Source organism: Condylostylus longicornis, unplaced genomic scaffold, assembly GCF_029603195.1.
Source record: "Condylostylus longicornis isolate FDR11 unplaced genomic scaffold, ASM2960319v2 ptg000048l, whole genome shotgun sequence".
In the NCBI taxonomy this organism is placed as follows: domain Eukaryota; kingdom Metazoa; phylum Arthropoda; class Insecta; order Diptera; family Dolichopodidae; genus Condylostylus; species Condylostylus longicornis.
The window spans coordinates 9,578,597-9,600,744 of record NW_026578017.1 but is presented as its reverse complement, the minus strand read 5'-3'; the positions used below and the strand labels follow the sequence as shown (position 1 = coordinate 9,600,744).

The following is a 22,148-nucleotide window of genomic DNA, read 5'->3' as shown; positions in this document are numbered from 1 at the left end:
TTTTTTTGACAATTTATTGTAAAAATTGTAAACATATTCTAAATTTTTTAAAACCAGAAATATATTGGATAGTTTCTTTAATTTTGTGAATCAATAAGAAAAGACTACTAAAATTAACCTTATAACTATTTTCGGCTAAGCTGTTGTCCAATATTTAATAGTCTGCGGGAATTAATAAAATAAGTAATTATTTCATTAAAACAAAGTTTTTTCTCGCCTTACTGTTTGTTGAAATAATTAACAATGCATATGAAAAGAGTACACATTTCATTCATTGGGTTTATTAAAAATATTGGTTGAAACCTCTTTGCAATCGCTTTGATTTTCTATTTTTTAAATAACGCTTTCCTATAAAAATTTTCAGACACAGACCCATTACACAATTACATATAAACACATCATAAGTACTTGAACGAAAATTTTTCAATTTGTTTACTACTTTTATAGCAATTACATATTCTCTAAATTCAAACCGGCTAAAAGTTTTCGATTTCAATTGGCACGAAATTTTTAAATTATTTTAATGTTAGATAAAACGAGAAAAAAAATAGAGTTGACCTTGTCAACTCTGTGATACCCGTACGAATTTGTTATTCTATGTGCGAATAACTAATGTGCCATAACTAACTATGGGGCAGACTATGACTTTAAGTTGCCGTATTACCATATTAATTTATGCAAAATTTCAGTACTATGTGTTATTCAAAATACTGGTTGTGCCAAACTACTATTGATGTTGTATGGCAGCTACCAGAAAGAGCCAAGAAATTTTAGGGAATTTTATCAAGCACATCGGCCCTACTAATATATTCACTTGTGTGAAATCTCAATATCACAGCTTTTATAGTTTCTGAGATATAGCCAAATAACTTTTGAAGTTGTATGGCAGGTACCAGAAGGAGCCAAGTAATTTCAACGACTTTTACGAGACACATTGGCCTCACTAATATATTCGTTTGTGTGAAATTTCAATACCATAACTTTTATAGTTTCTGAGATATAGCGAAATAAATTTTGAAGTTGTATGGCAGCTACCCGAACCGGTACCCCGATCATGCCCAATTTAAATAGGGTTCTGGCACTTACTACAATAAATCATTTGTGAAAATTTGGTGAACTTAGCTCAATTAGTTTTTGAGTTATCGTTGGGACGGACGGACGGACGGACGGACGGACGGACGGACGGACAGACAAAGCTAAATCAACTCAGAACTTGACGCTGATCAAAAACATACACTTGAGTCTATATCTAACACCGTTATTTCTTAGCGTTACAAACGGTAAGGCAAATTTAGTATACCCTTCGAACATACGTTCGTACGGGTATAACAAACGGTAAGGCAAATTTAGTATACCCTTCGAACATACGTTCGTACGGGTATAATAAATAAGTATATAATAAACGTATATAATGTACCATTAATTTAATATTGTTTATCACACTTTTGATTGTTTATCATTTTGTCCATTTATTTTAACATCCTATAATATTTAAGCAATTTTTTTGCTCATGCAAATGGCACAAGTCTTTCAGCACGAACATGTTTAAAAGAAGCACACCTGGTTTTCAAAAACCAGAAATTAAAATATTTGAAATTGTCAGGAAAAACGAAAATTAAAAAAAAAAAAAAATATTTAAAATATAGAAAGAAGTTTTGTATAGTATTTTTTCTCAAATAAAAGATATTTTAGCGTTAACACTTGACATTGTGATCATTTTTTATTACAAATACAAAGATACAAGTGTGTGATCACAAACACGATGATGCATGTGTGTATATAAAAATTTCGTATTAGAACATAATGTACGTAATATTAGATATTATCTTGCTTGCCTAACTGGCTGAAATCGTTAATAAATTTTGTCAGTTATTTTTTTCAGTTATTTGTTTTTTGCAGACAATATTGGAATATGAAACGAGGTTCCATAAAAATTGTTAATTACAATTTAAAAATGAATTTTAAATTTTCCACTGTAGAAATGTAATTGAATTTATTTATTGAATATTTTTATATTAAGCATAAAATAAAAATTTAAACATGGTTGCAAAACTAATATGTGGGTAGTGTTAAGGTGAAAGCACATCAAACTCTGTCAAAACTTTTATATCATTTATAATAGCTGAGCATTTGGAAAGAATACTTTTTAAGAAACGAGTAATTGTATAATATATATGTATTATATTTACCGCATTGCATACAATAACATCCCTTATGTGATGGCACCAAATTACGGATCTCAAGTTTATCTGAACCGATTTTGATGAAATTTTCTATGTGAACTTATTTTAATTATGTCACAGTTTGATAAATTTTTGGGATATATCAGTCATCGGGAATTAGAAATTTTGCGGGCCGGTTTCACATTTTTGGGTATATAAAGAGAAATAATCAATTAAATCCCTTGAAGTTTAATATTTAAATTCGGATATTAAAACAATGAACTTATGAAAATTTTTTGGAAAGACCAGGGTCCAGAGGCAGATTTTACACCTTTTACCATATTTGCCGAACTAACAGAACTAACTTATTAATGAAATCTCTTGAAATTTATTACTTCAATTTTAGTTGTTATCTAAACAAAATGTCAATTTTTTTAGAGAATTCGGATGGCAAAAATCCACTAAAAGATAAATTTACATTTTTCTAGGTGTATTAGCTAAAATTTTTTTAACTTCCTTAAAATTGGAAAGATGTGTTTCAAAGGCATTTTTATAATTTTCTGTAACGATTATGTGATGATCACATCAGTTTTTATATATATGTATGTTTATGAATATGAAGTTAAAATTTACGAAGGTTCTTAACAAACATTTAAAATCGGATCTTTCGTATATATGAAAAATATTCTCTATAATGCCTTAAATTTTCAATTTAGTATAATCCAAATTTGAAGTGTTACTGAAAGCAATACGAGCTTTTAAAAGAATTGAATTTTTAAACTAAATTTAAATCCAATTTTTCTAAACTGATCAAAATTATACGCATATCTGATCAAATTATGATTACAAAACATAAAAAATTAATGGGTCAATAAAATGTGATATTTATTATTCCCAAATCGATTATTTTAGAGCAACTTATAAAACCATAATGTTATTTCAAGTACCTTATGAATTTTTTTTAAAAAAATGAAAGTTTCTAGTCTATTTTCTGCACATTTTAATAAAAAAATACAAAACACCATCATTGAAATTTCTTGATATAATTTGATAAAATTTTTTTTGTTGCTTCTTTATTATGTCAAATTATAGCGATTATTGAATTTTAATATTGTTTTGATTGCAAAAAATTATTTTAACTATAATTATTTCCAGCAAAAAAAACGCTTTATGAAATTTTTATTTTGTAATCTTTTTATCCTCTATAGTTTTCTATTGTATTTTTCAATTCTTTTGTAACAAATCCGTTTTGTATTTTTGTAATACAATTTGAAAAATCATTAACATATCAAGGAAGTGGATTGAAAAACATCAATCAAAATTAGATAAAACAGAAAAAAAAAACAAAATTAAAGAAAATAATTTATTGAAATGGCATGAAAATAATGATTTCGTGATCATTTCATGAGGCAATCATTTGTCTTTTGTACAACATCTAAGTTACATTTTTTGTAATATGAAAAGTATATTTTCTTTATAGACACAATATTGAATTAAGCGTTACATTTTTGTTTTATTAAAACGATTTTATAGTTTAATATCTTTTCGAAAATCGATTTCAGTAATAATAAAGATGTAACATAGAAAAAAATCCACTGAAGTCTTGTTTATTTTTTTTACCCAAGGAAATGTGGAATAATTTCTAGTGAAGATATTACAGAAACAACAAAATATATAGTGAAAGACAAAAAAAAATCTGATGTGAACAGCACATAACTACCATGTTTGTTTTCTTCAAAATTCAAAAGATTGCGAAAATGTCCTCAAAACATAAAAATTATATTCTCTAAAAATCTAAATTTTGGTCTTAGTAAAGGTTCACTCTTTGAAATTCCATTTCCCTGACAACTGTTTCTGGAAAGGAATATATGAGAAGGTTTCTGAGAACTTTTAGAAAAATCCATTAACTATTTGCTTACATATAATCGAATACATGAAAAAAATCTTCAAATTTAATCAATCTATCCAAAAACCGAAGGTAGACTCAAATATTATTTTCTTTTTAAAAATAGTACATTTCATTGAAATTGAGTTTACAGCCAAACAGATGGACACACATTTGTCTATAAATACTCGTAGTTCATTTACGTTTTTCAATTACTGAGAATTAAATTTCCGTCAAATACTTGACATGCAAAATTTGGTGCCACAGCATACCCTCCCTTATTGTATGCAATGCGTTTAGTAAAAAAAAAAAGGAAAAGATTTTTTCTCTTTTAATTAAACTGGTCTATAATTTATCGTTTTCGTTAATATTATTAACCAGTTTTACGGAACAGATGCCGATCAATTAAACTAAGTTAAAAAGTAAAAGATTCATTCGATTCCTGTCTGACACAAAATACATATGATAGGTTTTATATACCGTGACCATAATAATAAAAAAAATCTCTGCAGCACAAGTTCAATAATGCAATTTTAAAATATTCAAAATATTAAATTTAATTCACTTATAAATTTTTAATGTTATTAATTATGCATTATTCATTATTATTTATAAAACACATAATTTTTTTTGCATAATTATATTATATTATATCCATAGTTTATAAAATATATCAATAAAACAACTTAAATGATTCCTTAAATATTATTTGTTATATCTCATTATTAAAATGTTAATGACTATTATATTATTAATTTATTAATCATTGGTTATTGAAATAACTAATAGAATTAAAAAAAGCACATGTGATCTTGTCAGCACGTAACTATAATTTTAAATTAATTTTTAAAAATTCCAACAAATCTAGTTTTGTTTGCATAGAAATGTTGGCGCCTTTACTATAAGATACAATAAGATCGGATATGATCGTTATTATACTGCTTAATATCCGTATATCCATTCTCACATAAACTAGAGTTTTTCCAAATTAGTTAACGATGAGGAAAGCGTATAACACAAAGATATCAAAGAAGGCAGCTGGTCGTCTTCTTCTCATCACAGTTCTTCCCATACAAATATAGCTTACAAGATGACCCAGTTCTTTTCAATTTTCAACCATCGGATGATTTATAGAAAAACTTGCATGGTATGAAAATACTTTTTATAAACCTATTTTAAATTTCAAGTAATGACGTATAAGTACACTTAACTAGTTTAATCTCAGAAAAAGAACCAATTGCTATTATTTATACTCTAAAAGTTTACTGTATACTTGAACTGAAATTGTTGAATTTTCTGCATCAAACTAATAATTGAATTTAACTTCTGTGAATATCGTAATGGAAAATTCGTCATCGAGATACAAATTATATGTATAAATAAATTATAGTATACTAGTATTTCAAAAACAAAAAAAAGGAGTAAATATTTGCTACTAGTGTTGATACGTAATTTATGACAGCATTGAACGTTATTTCGTTGCATTTTCTGTATAATTGAATTAATGTACAATAAAAAAACAAGTTATCTATAACCGATATTACTTAACCGTATAGCATTACGATCATACTGTTTCTCTACACCAAGTAATGGTATTAAAGTGAAATAACAATAATAAAATGCAGCCGATATAAGTTTATAGTTATTGCTATTTGTATATACTAATAAAAACCCAATATTTTACAGCTCAGAGTTAAAGAGTATATTTGAAAGCAAAATGAATCTTGATATTGAAAAATTATATATAAAAATCTTGAAGGTCATGAAAAGGACGTGGTTTTTGATTCTTGTGAGAATAAGCGACAAAAATATTTTCTGTCGTTTATAGCGGTTTGTTGAGTAAAAATTTATATTTCATATTAAATTTAGTGAGAATATTTGCTTTGACAAAATGTTTAAGTAGCTATAAAGTGGTAGGTACCCTTCAAATAATGAAATCGAAAGCACTAAATTTAAATTTTCGGGTGATTTTTAGTAGATTAAAGAAGAAAATAAAAATTATATTAAATTAGCTTCAACATGAATTTTTTGGAACACAAACAATTCATATTTTAAATTTTAGCGTGTTTCCCTCTTCAAATATTCTAGCAATGCAAATTGTAAAATAACAAACATCAAACGCTATAGTAACATCACTTATTTTACATTGTATGAATGGTTACAAGACACAATATGCAATAATAATAATTCCCTATAGCCACTAACAATTGCATTTTGCCAAGCCGATGGCGGGAAAATCTACCGTAACTACAAGTTAAGCATGCAGCATTATTTGCTTATGTAAATATCAAAAAAGAAATAAAAAAAATAATTGATAATAAAAAAATTTTTTCATTTTCTTTTTGATTTTCTTACCTTTTCCACTAAATATTTTCATTTTCTTTCTTTTTCTTTTGATAATTTTTGCTTTTGGGTTGGCAGTGAATTTTTTAAAGTGGAAATTATTTAAAGACTAAACGCAATGGTATCTCAGATCTTATTGTGTTTCGGTCTATCGTGATAATAAGTAAATTTTTATAATAAGAAAACGTTCAGATTCGATCGCGAAAAATCAATTTTTTTTTTGAATTATTTTTTATTGCAAATGTGTGCTTATTTATAAATGTGTGGAATTTACAAGGATCCTATGTGATTATATAACTTTAGGAATATTATAAAAAATAATCAAAGATTTTCCATTATTGTTCAAGTTCAGTAATAATTTGAAATTTTTCAATTTAGAAAAAAATATAAAAAAAATAAGAAATAAACAAAATGAATTTAGTGAAAAGCTCTGTAAGTGTCAAGAATTTTACAAATTTTGTGTTAAAATTGTAGTGATTTTTATATTTACAAATAAAATGAATAATTATTTATAGTTCAATTAAAAAATTAATTAATAAAATTTTATGTTGTATCAATGCAGATCTGGATATTTACTTTTCTCATTATTGTTGTTGTCAGCTTGTCGTATGCGCGCCCTGGATATGATCGTGCGAAGTGAGTAATCAAAATAATGAATATAATTTTAATTTTAAAATAATTCTCAAGACGAGAATTTTCGAAAAGCGCAGTGATTCGGAATTAAACTTTAAAAATTTATTAATATTATTTTATTTAAGAAATCGAAAAAGCTATGTATGATAATTTATGAGTTGATTAAATTTAACTTTACTGTTTGAGTCGGTCATTTGTGATAAATTTCAATGGTTTTAATAGCAATATTGGTATTATAAATTTTACGACCAAGAAGTTTGCCTTCATATTCAAATTTTAATTTAATAATACGAGCGGCTCTTAAAAACTTTTTTGTGAAAATATTTGGTTTAAAATTTTCTGTTTGTAACGCATAGTGAGGAAATTATGTTTGGGCATAAAATGATCATGCTACTAAAATTTTAGTGACTTTTGACCAAATATTTGAATTAGAAATAACACTTAAGAACCCTCTACATTTAAAGAAATAATTTCTTTCCAAAAAAAAACAGAATATTTAATTTTTTATTAGTAAACGATCTTCTCTATTTTAGTTCAAAATTCTATTAGTAAACCTGTAACAGAATGATAAATAACATAAAATAATCAATAACAATTTTATAATTAATGATTAAATATAGTTAATAATTTAATACTTTTTCTTTACATATAGGATTCGAATTCATGTGCCCGTTAAACATCATACTCATGTTCATACAAAGACAATAATTAAAAAAGTTCCAGTTCCAGTACCTGTACCAATTAAAGAAAAACATCATCATCATGTTGAACATATTGAACATAATTATTCAAAAGCTGATGAAGAAGAAGATGAAGATTATGATAGTTATATTCATGTTATACCACAAAAACCAAAAAAACGAAAATATAGATCAGGCTATCACTGATTATTCAAAAACGAATAAACTATAATTGGTTCACGTTTTGTTTTAAAATTCTGTTAAGTTACGTAAAAAACTAGTAATAAGTAATAATTTCAAATACCAAATTCTTAAAAAATAACAAAGTCTATTATAATTTTAAGTTTTATCTATATTTGTGCAATATTTTAGTTCATAAATTAAAAATCTTTGTAAAATTTTTTTGTTATTTAATTCAATAAAAATCTTGTTATGTTGCGAAAAGAATGTAATATGTAAAAAATAAGCGTTTCCATATTATTATAAAAAGAATGTGGAGAGAAAAGGTGAAGAGTAATGGCATCTAGAAAGCAAGAGAGGAATAAATAGGTAATATTTTTACAGTAAACTACATAGTTTTTTTGTATATTGCAATAAGGTTCATAATTTAAGTGCACTAACAAAAGTCCATGCAATCACTTTAAAATGTAAGTATTAAAATCAAAAAATATATTTAACAAAAATAATCAATTTAAAATCTATAAGTGTCAGTCTTGACAATATAAAGTCAAAATTTAAAACCCATTGATAATAAAAAGATTTTTCCTTGTTTTAGAATGATAAGCCACGTGCTTTTTATTCCCAAACGATAAAATCATGAAGATGCTAATTGTATGCTAACTTAAATATTTTAAGTTCTTAAATTTATAGCAGATACTATATGTTGCATAACACAGTTTCTATTGCACGAGACTTATATATTACATAAACATGGCGAAAGTTCTTATCTCATAATAAATATAGTGTTGAACAAATATCGATGAATGTGTTGTTGGAGAATTATCGATATAATATATTAAAGTATTGATACTTTTATTATATCGTCGTAAAATAATTATCACAATATATCAATAGTCCCGAAATATGCTAACTTCATAGTATTATTCGCAGCATTTATTAAATTTTTGGGCGCAATACCGCAATATACGTGCTTAACTAAAAATCGTTTTGTATTAAAAATAATTAAGCTTTAGTCCAGTACTCATATGATATGAGTATAGTGTTAAATTTCAATTTGAGCATTTACTATTATGAAATATTCATTCGTTTCTATATTTCAAAAGACAGATATAAACGAATGTACCTATATTAATAAAATATATATTACTCGTATGTATAAAATATGTTACGTAATTCTCCGAATTTAATTTAATATTAGCAGCTCGTTCTTACCTTTCAAATTATTCAAGAACTTGCTTTATCTAACGATTCAATAAAATATTGTATTTAAAAAAATTAATAATTTCGATATTTTAAAACTATTGATTGTATTAATATTGTTGTTCTCGCGTCGATAATTCACCACTTTCGAAAAATTGAAAATGACGCATTTAATTTTGTTGCAAACTGTTAAATATTGCATTTAACAGAAAATACATGCAAATTTTCATTGATTGTTGTAACAAGTTGCGCAGAAAATTTTTTGAAAATTCTAATTGACTTGCAAAATTTTTTTAGAAATTATGATTTAAATCGACTTCAATTTCTTTCAAATTTTTGCAAAAATGTCATATTCTAAGCTACTGCATTAGGTATGTGTTTGTGTACATGCATCGAAACTTTTCAATAATCTCGAGATCATTGTATACAGTCTTCGAAAATATTAATTGTGTAATAAAATTAATTAAAACTTGATTTCTTCCAATTCATTTTTTATTCACGCTTTTTCTCAGTAAATTGTTTTTTATAATTTTACAAATTTTTATCAATTAAGTTTTTTTTTTGTTTTTTTATTTTCAATTTTTCATTTTTATAATTACTTTAGTTTCATTTTTTTTTTTTACTTTTTACAATCATTACAGTTAGGTGCTTTTGTTTTCTTAATTATTACTTTTTACAATTTTATTCAATTTTCTTTCTGATTTTCTTCTATATAATTTTTTTTTTTATTTTTATATAAAAAATGATAAAAAGACAAAACAAATGTAAAAATTTTTGCGTTTACTTCCTTTTATGTATGTATACATTTTTTTTTATTTTATTTTTTCTGTTTTCTATTTTCTAATTATTTTGATGTTGAATTTTACTGATGAACTAAAGTGACTATTAAAATCAAATGAGATCTAACGCTCCAAAAAAAAAAAAATGCGAGCAAAGTGACTTTGTTTTGTGTTGACGTCTTGTATGCCAGAAAAATAACGTTAATATTTTTGGTGTGTATTGTTTTTGAATGTTACAAAAATGTTTTTTTATGTGAATGTTGCGGATAAATAAAATGTTGCTAGTATGATGTTTGTGATATTTTTATAATTTTATAATTACAATTCTATATATGCATATGTGTGTATGTAAGTAGGATTCAAAAATATTTAATTGTTGTTTTTTTGTTGTTGCAAAATAATTTTCGTAAATTTTTTTATTTTTTTTTCTTAAATTTAAATTTCTAATCGAAATTGTATTGAAAATTGTGTTTTTAGACTTTATGTTTTTGGTTTTTTTTTTGTGTTTTTATTAATTCTTCATATTTATTACATATTTATTTTTGTTTTTTTTTTCTTTTGTATATAATTTTATTTAAAATTAAAAATTTTTATTTTATTTTGTATTTTAGTCTTTTTTGCATTAAAATAACATTTATTTGTCGATATTGGGCGAGAAGCTTTTTTTTTTAAATCTGTTATTGGCAGGCATAATTTTTTTGATAAAATTTCATAATTGATATTGTTCGCGGTTTTTTAATTTTTTAATTTTGTTAAAAAAAATTAATTTTTAATTTGAGAACTAAAATTTTTTAGTTACAAATTTTAAATTTTGTTCATATTTTTTTTAAAAGAAAAAATGCAGAAAGATATTGGAGGGATTTAAATAACAATTTATTTATGTATGTACGTATTCAATTTTTTTTCACTTGATTTCCTTACTATTTTTTGTTATTTTGTAATTTTTAAATTGACTTTCGCTTATTATTATTATATTTTTTTTTTATATTAAATTAAAAATTTTTATTTTGATTGAAAATTTCCAATTTTCTGTTAACTAAAGTTTATCTATGATAAAAATTTTTTTTCTTGTTTTTTTTTCTTCTATGTTTTCTAAATTAATATAAAAAGGAAATTTAAAATGTATGTGGAGTATTTATTTTTATAATAACAAAAATAATTAATTTTTTTAATAATTTAAGAATTATTTAAAAAAAATATTTTAATATTTTAAAATTTTTTAATATAATGAAAAAACTAAGAGTTAAAATAATTTTTTAAGTAATATAATATTGTGGTGTTCTTGGCTTTGTGATTTAATAATAATTTTTACACAACTTAATTTATATAATGTTTGGTAAATACAATTAGTATTACTTATATGGTATATTTAGAGTGCAAGGCAATCAAATCAAAAATGTGCTGCACAAATTTTTTGTATAAATTTTATTTCACCAAATACTTTTGAATGAAAACAATCACAATGAAAACAAATATTTTTTTATATAGATTACTCTTAAAAGAGGGTTTAAATTTAAAATGTTCAAAAACTTAACGCTTCCTCTTTTCAGACGTCCGTCCATTGATCATAAATAGAGCCCTGAATATTTGTTTAAGTTTTGCAATAATATTTTGACATGAAGTTGAAATATTTTTTTTGAAAGATTACATCTTTAAGTTTCAGTAAAAAAGTTTATTTAATGTTAGTTTTTTAACTTAATTATACTGCTCGTATTCCTTTTTTTATATTTAAAAATATTTGAGTTTTTTACTGAAAGTATACACAACTTTTATTGAAATGTTCTAAAAATTCGAAAGTTATTTTGTATTGAACGTAAATAATTAAAAAAATTTGTTTACTTTATCGGTTTAGTGCTTGACCAGTTCAGAAGACCGGATTTTCGGTAAAAGTAATTTTAAAGTTTTTATAGATTTTAATAAAATTAAAATGAAGAAATTTTGTTTATAATTCTAAAAATTATAATAAAATTACTTTAAGTGTAATAAAAAATTGGTTTTTCACCATTAGCTGAAATTCCATGCCTTACAAACTTTTTCCCTTAAACTATGATCATAGAGTTGTTGGAAATGTTTGGAGCAAAATTTATTGAAGATAGAACAAATCTATTCACGATTGTTTATCTAGAATTAAAAATGTCATAGTCTTTACCGCTTTTCCTGAAATCAACACTTATTTAAAATACGTTTTTTAAAAAAAATTAGGAAAACTCTTTTTCTAGATTGGAAGCTGTTGAAATCTGAAATTTCGGGAGTTTGGATATTAGTTAATAGTGTTTTTTATCAAAAGAAATTTTTTTCTATCGCCGTTCCCTCCTAAGTTGTAAAATTTCAGCATTCTGCGTCTTGTATTGCTTTTACGAAATTTCTATAACAGCAAAATAAAATGGCATGCCACGAAAAAAAATATAATTTTTCATCTTTACTAACTTATCCGTTCAATTCAATATTATTATGTGCTATTCTTCTTTGAATTTTATTTTGCTCATCCTAAATGTATGCAAATTATTCATATGAATGAAAGAAATTTAAACAATGTAGCAAGCAGATTGTACACATTTTAAAATAGTACACATTTTCTATTGCCCAATTTAATTTTAAATCACCCTCGAAATACAGCTTGTTCTTGTTGAGATTTTCAAAATCGTGAAAAATCTGAGCTTACACACATTTCATTACAGATAAGTTGTGTTTTCAATATCTTCATTTAAAATCAATAAGGATCTTCGTTTCGTTTATTAGGGATATCGGATGGACAATCTGAAATTGGTATACGTTAACTTTAAAAAACAAAAAGAACAAATTATTTTTCTTAAAATTTAATTTTTTTTTTTATAAAAATTATGATACGTCGTGTAATTGCGTTTCCTAAGTAAAATTGACTTAAAATTTTAATTAAATCGTATGTATATATATAGTTTGTGTATGTGTATATGAATTTAATTGTTTGTTTTTTTTTTGTTATTTGCTTTCATTTATTTTGTAAATTTTTTTTATTTGATTTTTTCTTTTTTGTATTTTAATTGAATTTCACCAAAGGAATGTGTTTGTTTTAGTTAATATTAATTTATATTATTTTATATAATATATACATATATATATATATATAGTATTATATATATATATATATGTATATGTTTGTATGTATATTTTATTTATTTATTAAATTTTTTCCATCTTATTAACTATTTTCATCTTCTCATATTTTTTTCATTTTTTTTTTTTTTGTTTTTGTTTGAATTTACTACACAGATCGCTTTCATTCTCTTGTATATATACTTATATTTAAATATATATGTATATATATATATAAATACGATAATCATTTCAAATAAATTATTTTGCATAAGATTTTTTTATTTTTATCGATTGCTTAATATTAGATTTTACTTTTTATTATTTTATTAATTAAATGATATTGTATATATGTATATTTTGTTGTGTGGCTCTTAATTTTGTTTTATTCAAGTTATTATTATTATTATTTTTTTTTTTATTTAGACATAATTATTTCATTTATATACTAGTATATATCCGTTTGTATGTATAATGTATGTTTTATAATATTTTTTAGTGAGTTTTTTTTTATTTTCAATTATTCTATAGCAAATTAGAATTCGTACAAAAATTTCTCTATATTTCTATACTTCTATTTATTAATATATTTTTATTTTATACATTAATATTTATTATATACTTATATTATACATTTCATTTTTATTTATTTATTAGTTTTTTTTTATTTTAAATTTAAATCTATCGTAATTATTTTATTATTTTCTCATATACATTCATCATATTATATACGAAGTATATTATATATTGTTTTATACACATACAAGTATAATTATGCACTTTGTTATAAACATAAATATTTTTTTATTTAATTTTACCTAAGTTTTGCTTTGTTTTTTTTTTTCAAATTTTATTTATTAAGTATTTTTCATTTGTTAATTATTAATTAGTTCGTTTTTGTTTTACAAATTAATTTATTATATTTTTTTTAATTTGGTGGTTGTTTCTGAATACAAAATGAAGAGATAAAAGAATTTTCTGTTGCTTTTTCGTCGACAATAAAACAAAAATGGTGTAGGTTTTGAATATTTTTTAATTTAAAAGTTGAAATTTAATTTATTTTTTAATAAGAAATAGTAGATTTCTTGAAATACATGCAGGAAACATTTAAAGTTTGATTTTAAGAAATTGTTAAGATTTCGTTAGCATATCGCTTGTATGACGCATACTTATATATGTAGCTACATAAATCTAAAGCTGACAATGTCAACAATAACTGTTATACATATAAACATACCCTGCTTTAGAATATTGTAAATAACTTTGCAATAACTGTAATTATACTCACTATTCCTTTTTAGGAACACTCAGTATGTTTATTTAAGAAAACCATTAAGCTTTTAGTTGTATGACTCTTAAGTTAGATACACAAATCATAGAGTTTACTTACTAAGGTAGAAATATAGTAAACTGAACTATATTTAAAAACATTAACATCACTAAGTTTAATTTTTGAACAAGAATTTCCGATTTGTATCCAACAAAAGTACCATATGAGTATTAGTACTCATATTAACGGAATATTTTTAGTAAAAAAATGTTCTTTTGCGATTAAATAACGCAAAAGATTTATTTCATTATTAGAATCATATAAATCATTATAAGTAGCAAAGGTTAAATAAACTAATAGAATTTCATTCATTCAGAATGGTTAAATATTTCTTTGGACAATGATTGTTTTAGAAAATTAATAATTTCTTTTCTGAACTGAAATTTTTTCATCTAAGTATTTATCCAATAGTATTCTTTGATTTATGTATATGAAACGAAATCAGATTGTTGACACAATTTCCTATTTTCATTATTCAAGAAGAACTAAAACAATTTGGAGAACTCATTTCTTAAAGAAAGTAATTTTATCAAAATTTCTTTTAAAAACAAATGTAACTAGTATCTGAGAGAGTTAAATAGAGTCTCATATGTTTGAGTAAAAGTAATTTTCCATTGTAAATTAAATTTTGTTTTCTATTACGAGTACTTATTTTTTTTTGTTTTCCTTAATGTTATTGCATTTCTTTTGTGTACAAGCCGTAATTTATGCAATTAATATAGAAATTTTTTTCAATTAAATAATATCGGTATAAGAATTATCACAATTTTAAGGTATTATTTGATATAATTATAAATATAATTATAATAATATGTAAATATATATTATGATATTAACTTAATGATTATTTTTTAAAAATTATTTTCAAAAAGAATTTCATGCCAAATACAATATTATGCTAAAATAGACTTGTACATCTATATTATTTATATTTAATTGTAAATTTTAATTATTTTATTCAAATATTCGTAAAATCAATTAGAATTTTTTTTTTATTATTTTTGTCAGTAATTAAAAATTTTTATATACCAAAACAAAAAAAAAAAAATGAAAACCTTACATTTCATAAAATTTATTTTTAAAAAATGAAACAAATTTTCAATTTACACGCCTCATTTCTACTCCCCCTATTTTATATAATTATTCCTAATTTAAGCAGTTTAGCAATAATTTTAATTTTATTTTTTTATATTCTATTAGTTTATTAGACTGCTTATGCTTATTTTTAATAATAATAATTACTCTATTTAAAATATTAGTAAATTTAATTATTATTGAATTATAGTTTTCATTTTATACGTTTTTTTTTTTCATTTTCATCGTTTTTTTGTTAGGCTTTGTACAAAATTATAAATTATGGAAAAAAGCAACAAAATTTTGTTTTTCATCATTATCAGTATTATTCAAGTATCATCAATCTTTCACAATTTATTATAAACATCCTATAGTTAAGGTCTTATGATATTATTTTTTTTTTCTTTTAAATTTTCTTATATATTTTCTTTTTTCTTTTATAAATTTATATAATATTATTTATTCTACAAATATTTAAAATTTAAAAAAAACTAATCATTTATTTATCATTATTTAAAAGAAAATAGTTTTTAATTAATCAATAATTTAAAAAGTCGTAAAAATTAGAAAAAAGGAAAAAAAAAAATTAATAAATTAAAAAATTATTTTTTACATTTTATTATATTGTACTAATGTCAAGAATAATTTCCATCAGCAAAAAATTTTCAAAGAATTCCAGTCTCAACATTACGTGCTGTACCTAAGGTAGCAGGATCTAAGTTTAATTTCAATTCGCCAGCTAATACAATTTCTGATATACAGCCAACAATTCCAGTATAATAACGTCTTCTTGTATAAAATGATACATCAGGCATTCCACCTAAAATAAAGTAAAGAGAAATTTTAATGGCAAATAAAATATATTTAGGTATTTAGATTTCAATTTTAAAATGATAAATAAAATCTGCATTGAATTGACTAATTTTTATTGAAAACAAAGGTAACAAAAAATTTACAATTAGAAATGCAAAGGAAAAATGTAATAAACTTGAGTCAAACCAATGGTTTGTAAGGAAGCAATTTTCCCTTTAAAAAGTGAAAATACTGCTTTCAAAAGCAATCTACTACGTTACTTAAATAAGTTTTATTATAATATGCCAAATTATAAATAAAAGTATTGCATTCATTTAGGATGAGAAAAAAAACGGATTTTAGATAACGGATAATTTTAATTGCCATTTTGTTTTCTTAAAGATCAAAAAAGCTCCTCACTGCTTTCATGTGTTTACAGATTACAAAAAAATACTTGCGATTTCGTTACAATAAACAGTCAAAAACTGGCATTTTTAGGACTTTGAGGCTATAATTTTTATAGTGGGAGAGGTAAGTAAAAGTTTTCTTCAACGAAAAATCGTTTCTAGTAAAGGCGAATTCATATATGGCATTCTATATTCAAGGGTGTAAAGTTTTGTAAACAGACACCCGGAGAGACAGACGGACGGATGAAGGAATGGACAGAGTGACATTAATAAACACTTTTTATTAAAAATTTTTTGGAAAAGTGCTAGAAAAACAAGTTTTTATTCCAATTTATATCCACGTATGTGTGGTAAAAAGTGTTTAAATATGCAACAATTTTACTTATTCAGCATATTTTTTGATAGAGAGCTCTGAATGAACACCTGCAATACGGTTTGCCTTGAGGCAAACAAAAGATTCATTAATATTACGTATGTCGTCTTGAACTTTTTATATGTGAATTTAAGAATTTTTCATTTTTTTTTGAAGGAATTCTTCAAACTATTGAATTCAAACTATTGCGCACTTTGAGTGTTCATTTCAATTAACGCATCAAATATATGTAAAATTCTAATCGAAATTTCTAAAAACGTTTCTAAAGTGGTTTCGGTTAGAGACATTATGTTTGAACTTTATTCAAATTTTTGGGAAGACAATTCGTATAATTTTTAATATTGATTTTAAATACGAATTTTAATACTTACCAACATAAAGTCCAGTATCAGTATTTAATTGCCTAAGCTTTCCGGGCGATCTTTGGGGTATTGATTTTCTACCGTCTACTTCTAAGAATCCTTCTTGTGAATTCCTTTTTGGAAAGTTATTTCATGTTATTATTAAATAAATAATTTTTTTCTTAACAAATTTACCTCATCGCTCTAACACGATGCCAAAGACCATCACTCACTTTACTTGTATTAAATTGTATATTTGTTTCACCAGAACCCAAATTATATCTGAGGTGTAAATATCTGTAAACAAATGATTAACAATAGCTATGTACATTGGAAAATATATGTCTTATGTTATATAATTAAGCTAATATAATTTCACTGTACAAATGATACCATTGTACATACTGTACAAATGGGAATAAGGAAAAAAGCAAGTTTTTTACATACCCATTTTCAATACCCAAAGATAGATAATCATCTTTTTCTCTGGCGCTCTGTCTGCCCGTCCATAAAATGATACCATTATTTGAATGAGTTTTAAAACGTAAATTTAAATCAACATTATAACTAATTATTTGACTCATAGTTTCAGCATCATTATAATGAAAATAGCTATCGGTTCCAGTAAAACATGCACCATGTTGTTGTATTTTTCTATGATTTGATCTAATACCATTACCATTATTAATATTACTAGTTGCTGGTTTATGTTCATTATTTATATCAATATTGCTATTTAAATCAGTAATATGATTACCAATATTTTTAGTTAGTTGAGTTTTTGTGTTAACATTGTATGAATTAGATGGTTCAATAGATTGTTGCTGGTGTTGCAATTGTTGTTCTTTATGTTGTTGTTGATTCTGTTGATTTTGTTCTGAGGTTAATGAATCCTTTAGTGGATCATAATCGTAACCATCTGCATTTTTCATAATACGTTCCATATCTTTTATTAATTCTTTTGTTTGAAAATCTTTTTCATCGACAAGAAAAGCAGATGAGGTTGATTTATCTCGAACATTATTATTTATATTGATATTTGATGTATCAGGTATACTGCTGGTTTGTACATTGAATGTATTAAAAGTTTTAATGGTACTTTTGTTATCGTAAATATTTTTTATGTTGCTGTTGTTGTTGTTGTTATTATTGGAATTTTTAATAAGTTCATTTTCATTGGAATTTTGTACAGTTGTTGTACTAGAAATTTGAATATCACTTGGTATATCAAACTCAAATATATTTGCTTGATTTATTTGAGGTGCTCGGTTTTTATGATGGATATTATGATGAAAATTAACATTGTTTTTGCCTGAAAATAGAAATTTGTAATTTGTGTATAATGGATTAGAAAAGCATTTACTTGAGAAATTTTCTAAATTGCATTTAATTATAGATTTATGAAAGTAATTAAGGAAGGAATTGAGTGTATATCCTAAGTGTTAAGATATTTTGTGAAATTATTCTAGTTTGACTTTTATTCTCTTTTTTTTTGTGTAAGTGAAGAACAGGCAACATTCTTTCTTTAAATTTGTAAAATAATTTCGTATATGAATTCTATGAATTTTTTCATCTTTCTATCTGTTATTTTACGGTATTTTTCGAAATAATTATATACTAGAGTTATTTTGTTTGAGCAACTTACATGTGTATACTAGACGATACAAGTTTACTGATAATAATTAACAAATAAACAGGCCTATTAATAAAATAATAAACAGAACGTTAAGAAACAAAATGTCAGGAAACTTTATAAAAATATCTTATATATTTCAAATATGATGAACCGTTACACTGCCATTAGCTTCAAAAATCAATTATTCACTTGGAAACGGTAACTTTTTTCCCGTTAAACAATAATGGTTCTTTCAATTTAATGGCCATAATTTTAATATTAAGAAAATTTGTTTATTTAAATAAATTTTGAATTGGGTTTAGCTGCTTATAGCATTATAGCACTTATATATAAGTTTAAGTTATGCTAATATCGTAATTATGGAATTAAATTTGTGCTGTATATTGTAATGAACATGGGACAGTTCATCTGCCGAACAATTAAGAATACTGCTTAAGGTTTATGTCAATAGGTACACTCAAAAAAATTACCACATCTGCTTAGTTTTGCATGCTTCTAGTGATAAAAACTGGAAGAAATCGGGATAGAGCAAAAAAATTGCATTTTCTGCCCCGTTTTATTGCAATGAATATTATTAACATTAGTTGCTATTTTTTTTTTTGTATACCTATAGCAAGAGCAAATTATATTTTAAAATTTATATACATATCACACATTTGCGAGAACAATGACATATTAAATTAAAATGTAGATTCACAAAACTTAGTTTTATTACTATTGTCTATTATACTTTAATATACTTTAATATATAAGGCTTTTCTGTAATAAAATAGTAAAGAAATTTTGTTCATATAGTTATATACCAACGTTTTTCAGCCTTCGACAGTAATTTACACACGGCTATAAATACATTAAATTCCGGCAGTCGAAGTTATATTTTTGAGTTGCGACGTTATTCTTACCAATGTGCGAATGTAGACTAAGTTTTACAAATTAAATTTGTTTGAAAAATTTATTTAAGAAACTATTCCAATATTGTTACTAAAATCTGTTTGAAATAATTTAAATTAAAAATTTGCGCAAATAAAAATATCTTTGCAGCTCTTCATCAACACATTTATGTATATATAATCTTTTTGGTAAAATAATCGGCTTTAAATTCAATAATTTTAATGCTTTCAAACTATTTTTTTATTAAGATATAAATAAATTATTTCAGAGTTTTTTATACAAAATATAGGAAAATTCCAAGTGAATACAATTTCATCTTATTACTTTCGAAATACCTATATAACAAATGAAAAGTTTCTCATAAATTTCTTCAGAAATTATTTAGTATCCTTATAAAAAAACAAAAAAATAATTGAAGGAAGCAAAGAAAAAATTCTGATTTCTTCCTTACTTTTTAAATGCAAAAACTTTTATTGATTCATTTAAAGACTTTTCCAAGCACACTTATTAAGTTCAAAACTTTCTTTTCTTTTTATACTTAAATTTTTATTTTGCAAAATATAAAAAAAATATTTTATTTTCTTCCTTGATCGGACATTACTAAGATGTACTTATTTATCAATAAAACAAGTAAAAACGTTTCAGTCGGTATAAACCGATTGAATTATACCCTGCACCTTTCGTTATTATGTAGCAATTACACGAACCCGTGAAGTCATTCTATAGAAACTTCACGGATATGTCTGACCTATAATTGGACATCCGACTGCCAAGTTTCATGAATCTGACTTTATAATTTTTCCAAATATTTAAAATTAGCTTTAGGAGTTGTATGGCAAGTACCTGAACCTGTCAAGCAATTCCATCAAAACTTCATATATCTGATCTACAATCGGACACACAACTGCCAAGTTTCATGAATCTGACTTTATTATTTTTCCAAATATTAAGAATAAGCTTTTAGGCTTGTATGGTATCTACTCGAACCTGTCAAGCAATTCCACCAAAACTTCAGAAATATATCTGACCTGTAACTCGACATACAAGTGCCAAGTTTCATGAATCTGACTTTATTATTTTTCCAAATATTTAAAATAAGCTTTTGGAGTTGTATGGCAAGTACCCGAACCTGTCAAGCAATTCCACTAAAACCTCACAAATATATCTGATCTACAATCGGACACACAACTGCTAAGTTTCATTAATCTGACTTTATTATTTTTCCAAATATTAAGAATAAGCTTTTAGACTTGTATGGGAGCTACTCGAATCTGTCAAGCAATCCCACCAAAACTTTAGAAATATGTTTGACCTATAATTGGACACACGACTGCCAAGTCTCATGAATCTGACTTTATTATTTTTCCAAATATTAAGAATAAACTTTTAGACTTGTATGGGAGCTACTCGAACCTGCCAAGCAATCCCACCAAAACTTCAGAAATATATCTGACCTATAACTCGACATACAACTGCCAAGTTTCATGAATCTGACTTTATTATTTTTCCAAATATTTAAAATAAGCTTTTGGAGATGTATGGCAAGTACCCGAACCTGTCAAGCAATTCCACTAAAACTTCACAAATATATCTGATCTACAATCGGACACACAACTGCCAAGTTTCATGAATCTCACTTTATTGTTTTTCCAAATATTTAAAATTAGCTTCTGGAGTTGTATGGCAGGTACCCGAACCTGTCAAGCAATTCTTCTAAAACTTCAGAAATACATTTGACCTATAATTGGACACATGACTACCAAGTTTCACGAATCTGACTTTATTATTTTGCCAAATATAAAAAATTTGCTGTTGGAGTTGTATGGCAGCCACCCGAACCGGTGCAGCTATCCCATTATAATTTTTAGAGCATGTGTAGAATATAATTGGACACACGTATACAAAATTTTATATTAATAGCTTTATTAGTTTTCGAAATATTTAAAATAAACTCCTTGAGTTGTATGGCAGCTACCCGAACCCGTTGTCCGAATTAGTCCAATAACAATAGGGTTCGTCCTTGGCACAAAAGAAAAAACTTGTGAAAGTTTGGTGTCGATAGCATTATTCGTTTTTGAGTTATCGTGCGATCGGACGGACGGACGGACGGACGGACGGACGGACGGACGGACGGACGGACATGTCTAAATCGACGCAGAATTTTACGCTGAGCAAGAATATATATATATGTCCATACCGCAGATGACTCCTTCAAGTAGTTACAAACTCCATACCAAAGTTAATATACCCTTCACGAAGTGCAGGGTATAAAAATTAAAAATAAAAATAAATTCTCCGAAATTCAAACTACTAAAAAGAAGGGAGGCTGGACGACGACAGTTAACAAAGAATATATAAGATTTGCCTCTC

General features: G+C 24.7%; 2 protein-coding genes across 2 annotated transcripts in view; one reads left to right on the top strand and one right to left on the bottom strand.

Annotated features, from left to right (window-relative positions):
* The first annotated feature begins 6,709 nt into the window (after positions 1 to 6,709).
* Positions 6,710 to 8,023, top strand: LOC129611225 (uncharacterized). Its single transcript, XM_055524241.1, has 3 exons — positions 6,710 to 6,822; positions 6,953 to 7,026; positions 7,676 to 8,023. Exons 1-3 carry the CDS (start codon positions 6,802 to 6,804, stop codon positions 7,908 to 7,910), a joined length of 330 nt encoding a protein of 109 aa, XP_055380216.1. The 5' UTR covers positions 6,710 to 6,801; the 3' UTR covers positions 7,911 to 8,023.
* A 7,718-nt stretch (positions 8,024 to 15,741) lies between these two features.
* Positions 15,742 to 22,148, bottom strand: part of LOC129610845 (uncharacterized protein DDB_G0283357) — a 255,592-nt gene continuing 249,185 nt past the window's right edge. The window contains exons 15-18 of the mRNA XM_055523599.1: positions 17,699 to 18,563; positions 17,447 to 17,548; positions 17,282 to 17,385; positions 15,742 to 16,158 (exon numbers count right to left, since the gene is read on the bottom strand). Of these exons, the coding sequence (XP_055379574.1) occupies positions 16,004 to 16,158; positions 17,282 to 17,385; positions 17,447 to 17,548; positions 17,699 to 18,563 (1,226 nt within the window). The 3' untranslated portion in view covers positions 15,742 to 16,003. The remainder of the gene's footprint in view (positions 16,159 to 17,281; positions 17,386 to 17,446; positions 17,549 to 17,698; positions 18,564 to 22,148) is intronic.

Coding starts and splice junctions, on each gene's coding strand:
- LOC129611225 (XM_055524241.1), top strand. CDS start 6,802: ATGAATTTAGTGAAAAGCTCT. Junction 6,823..6,952: donor TGAATTTAGTGAAAAGCTCT/GTAAGTGTCAAG, acceptor GTATCAATGCAG/ATCTGGATATTTACTTTTCT. Junction 7,027..7,675: donor CCTGGATATGATCGTGCGAA/GTGAGTAATCAA, acceptor CTTTACATATAG/GATTCGAATTCATGTGCCCG.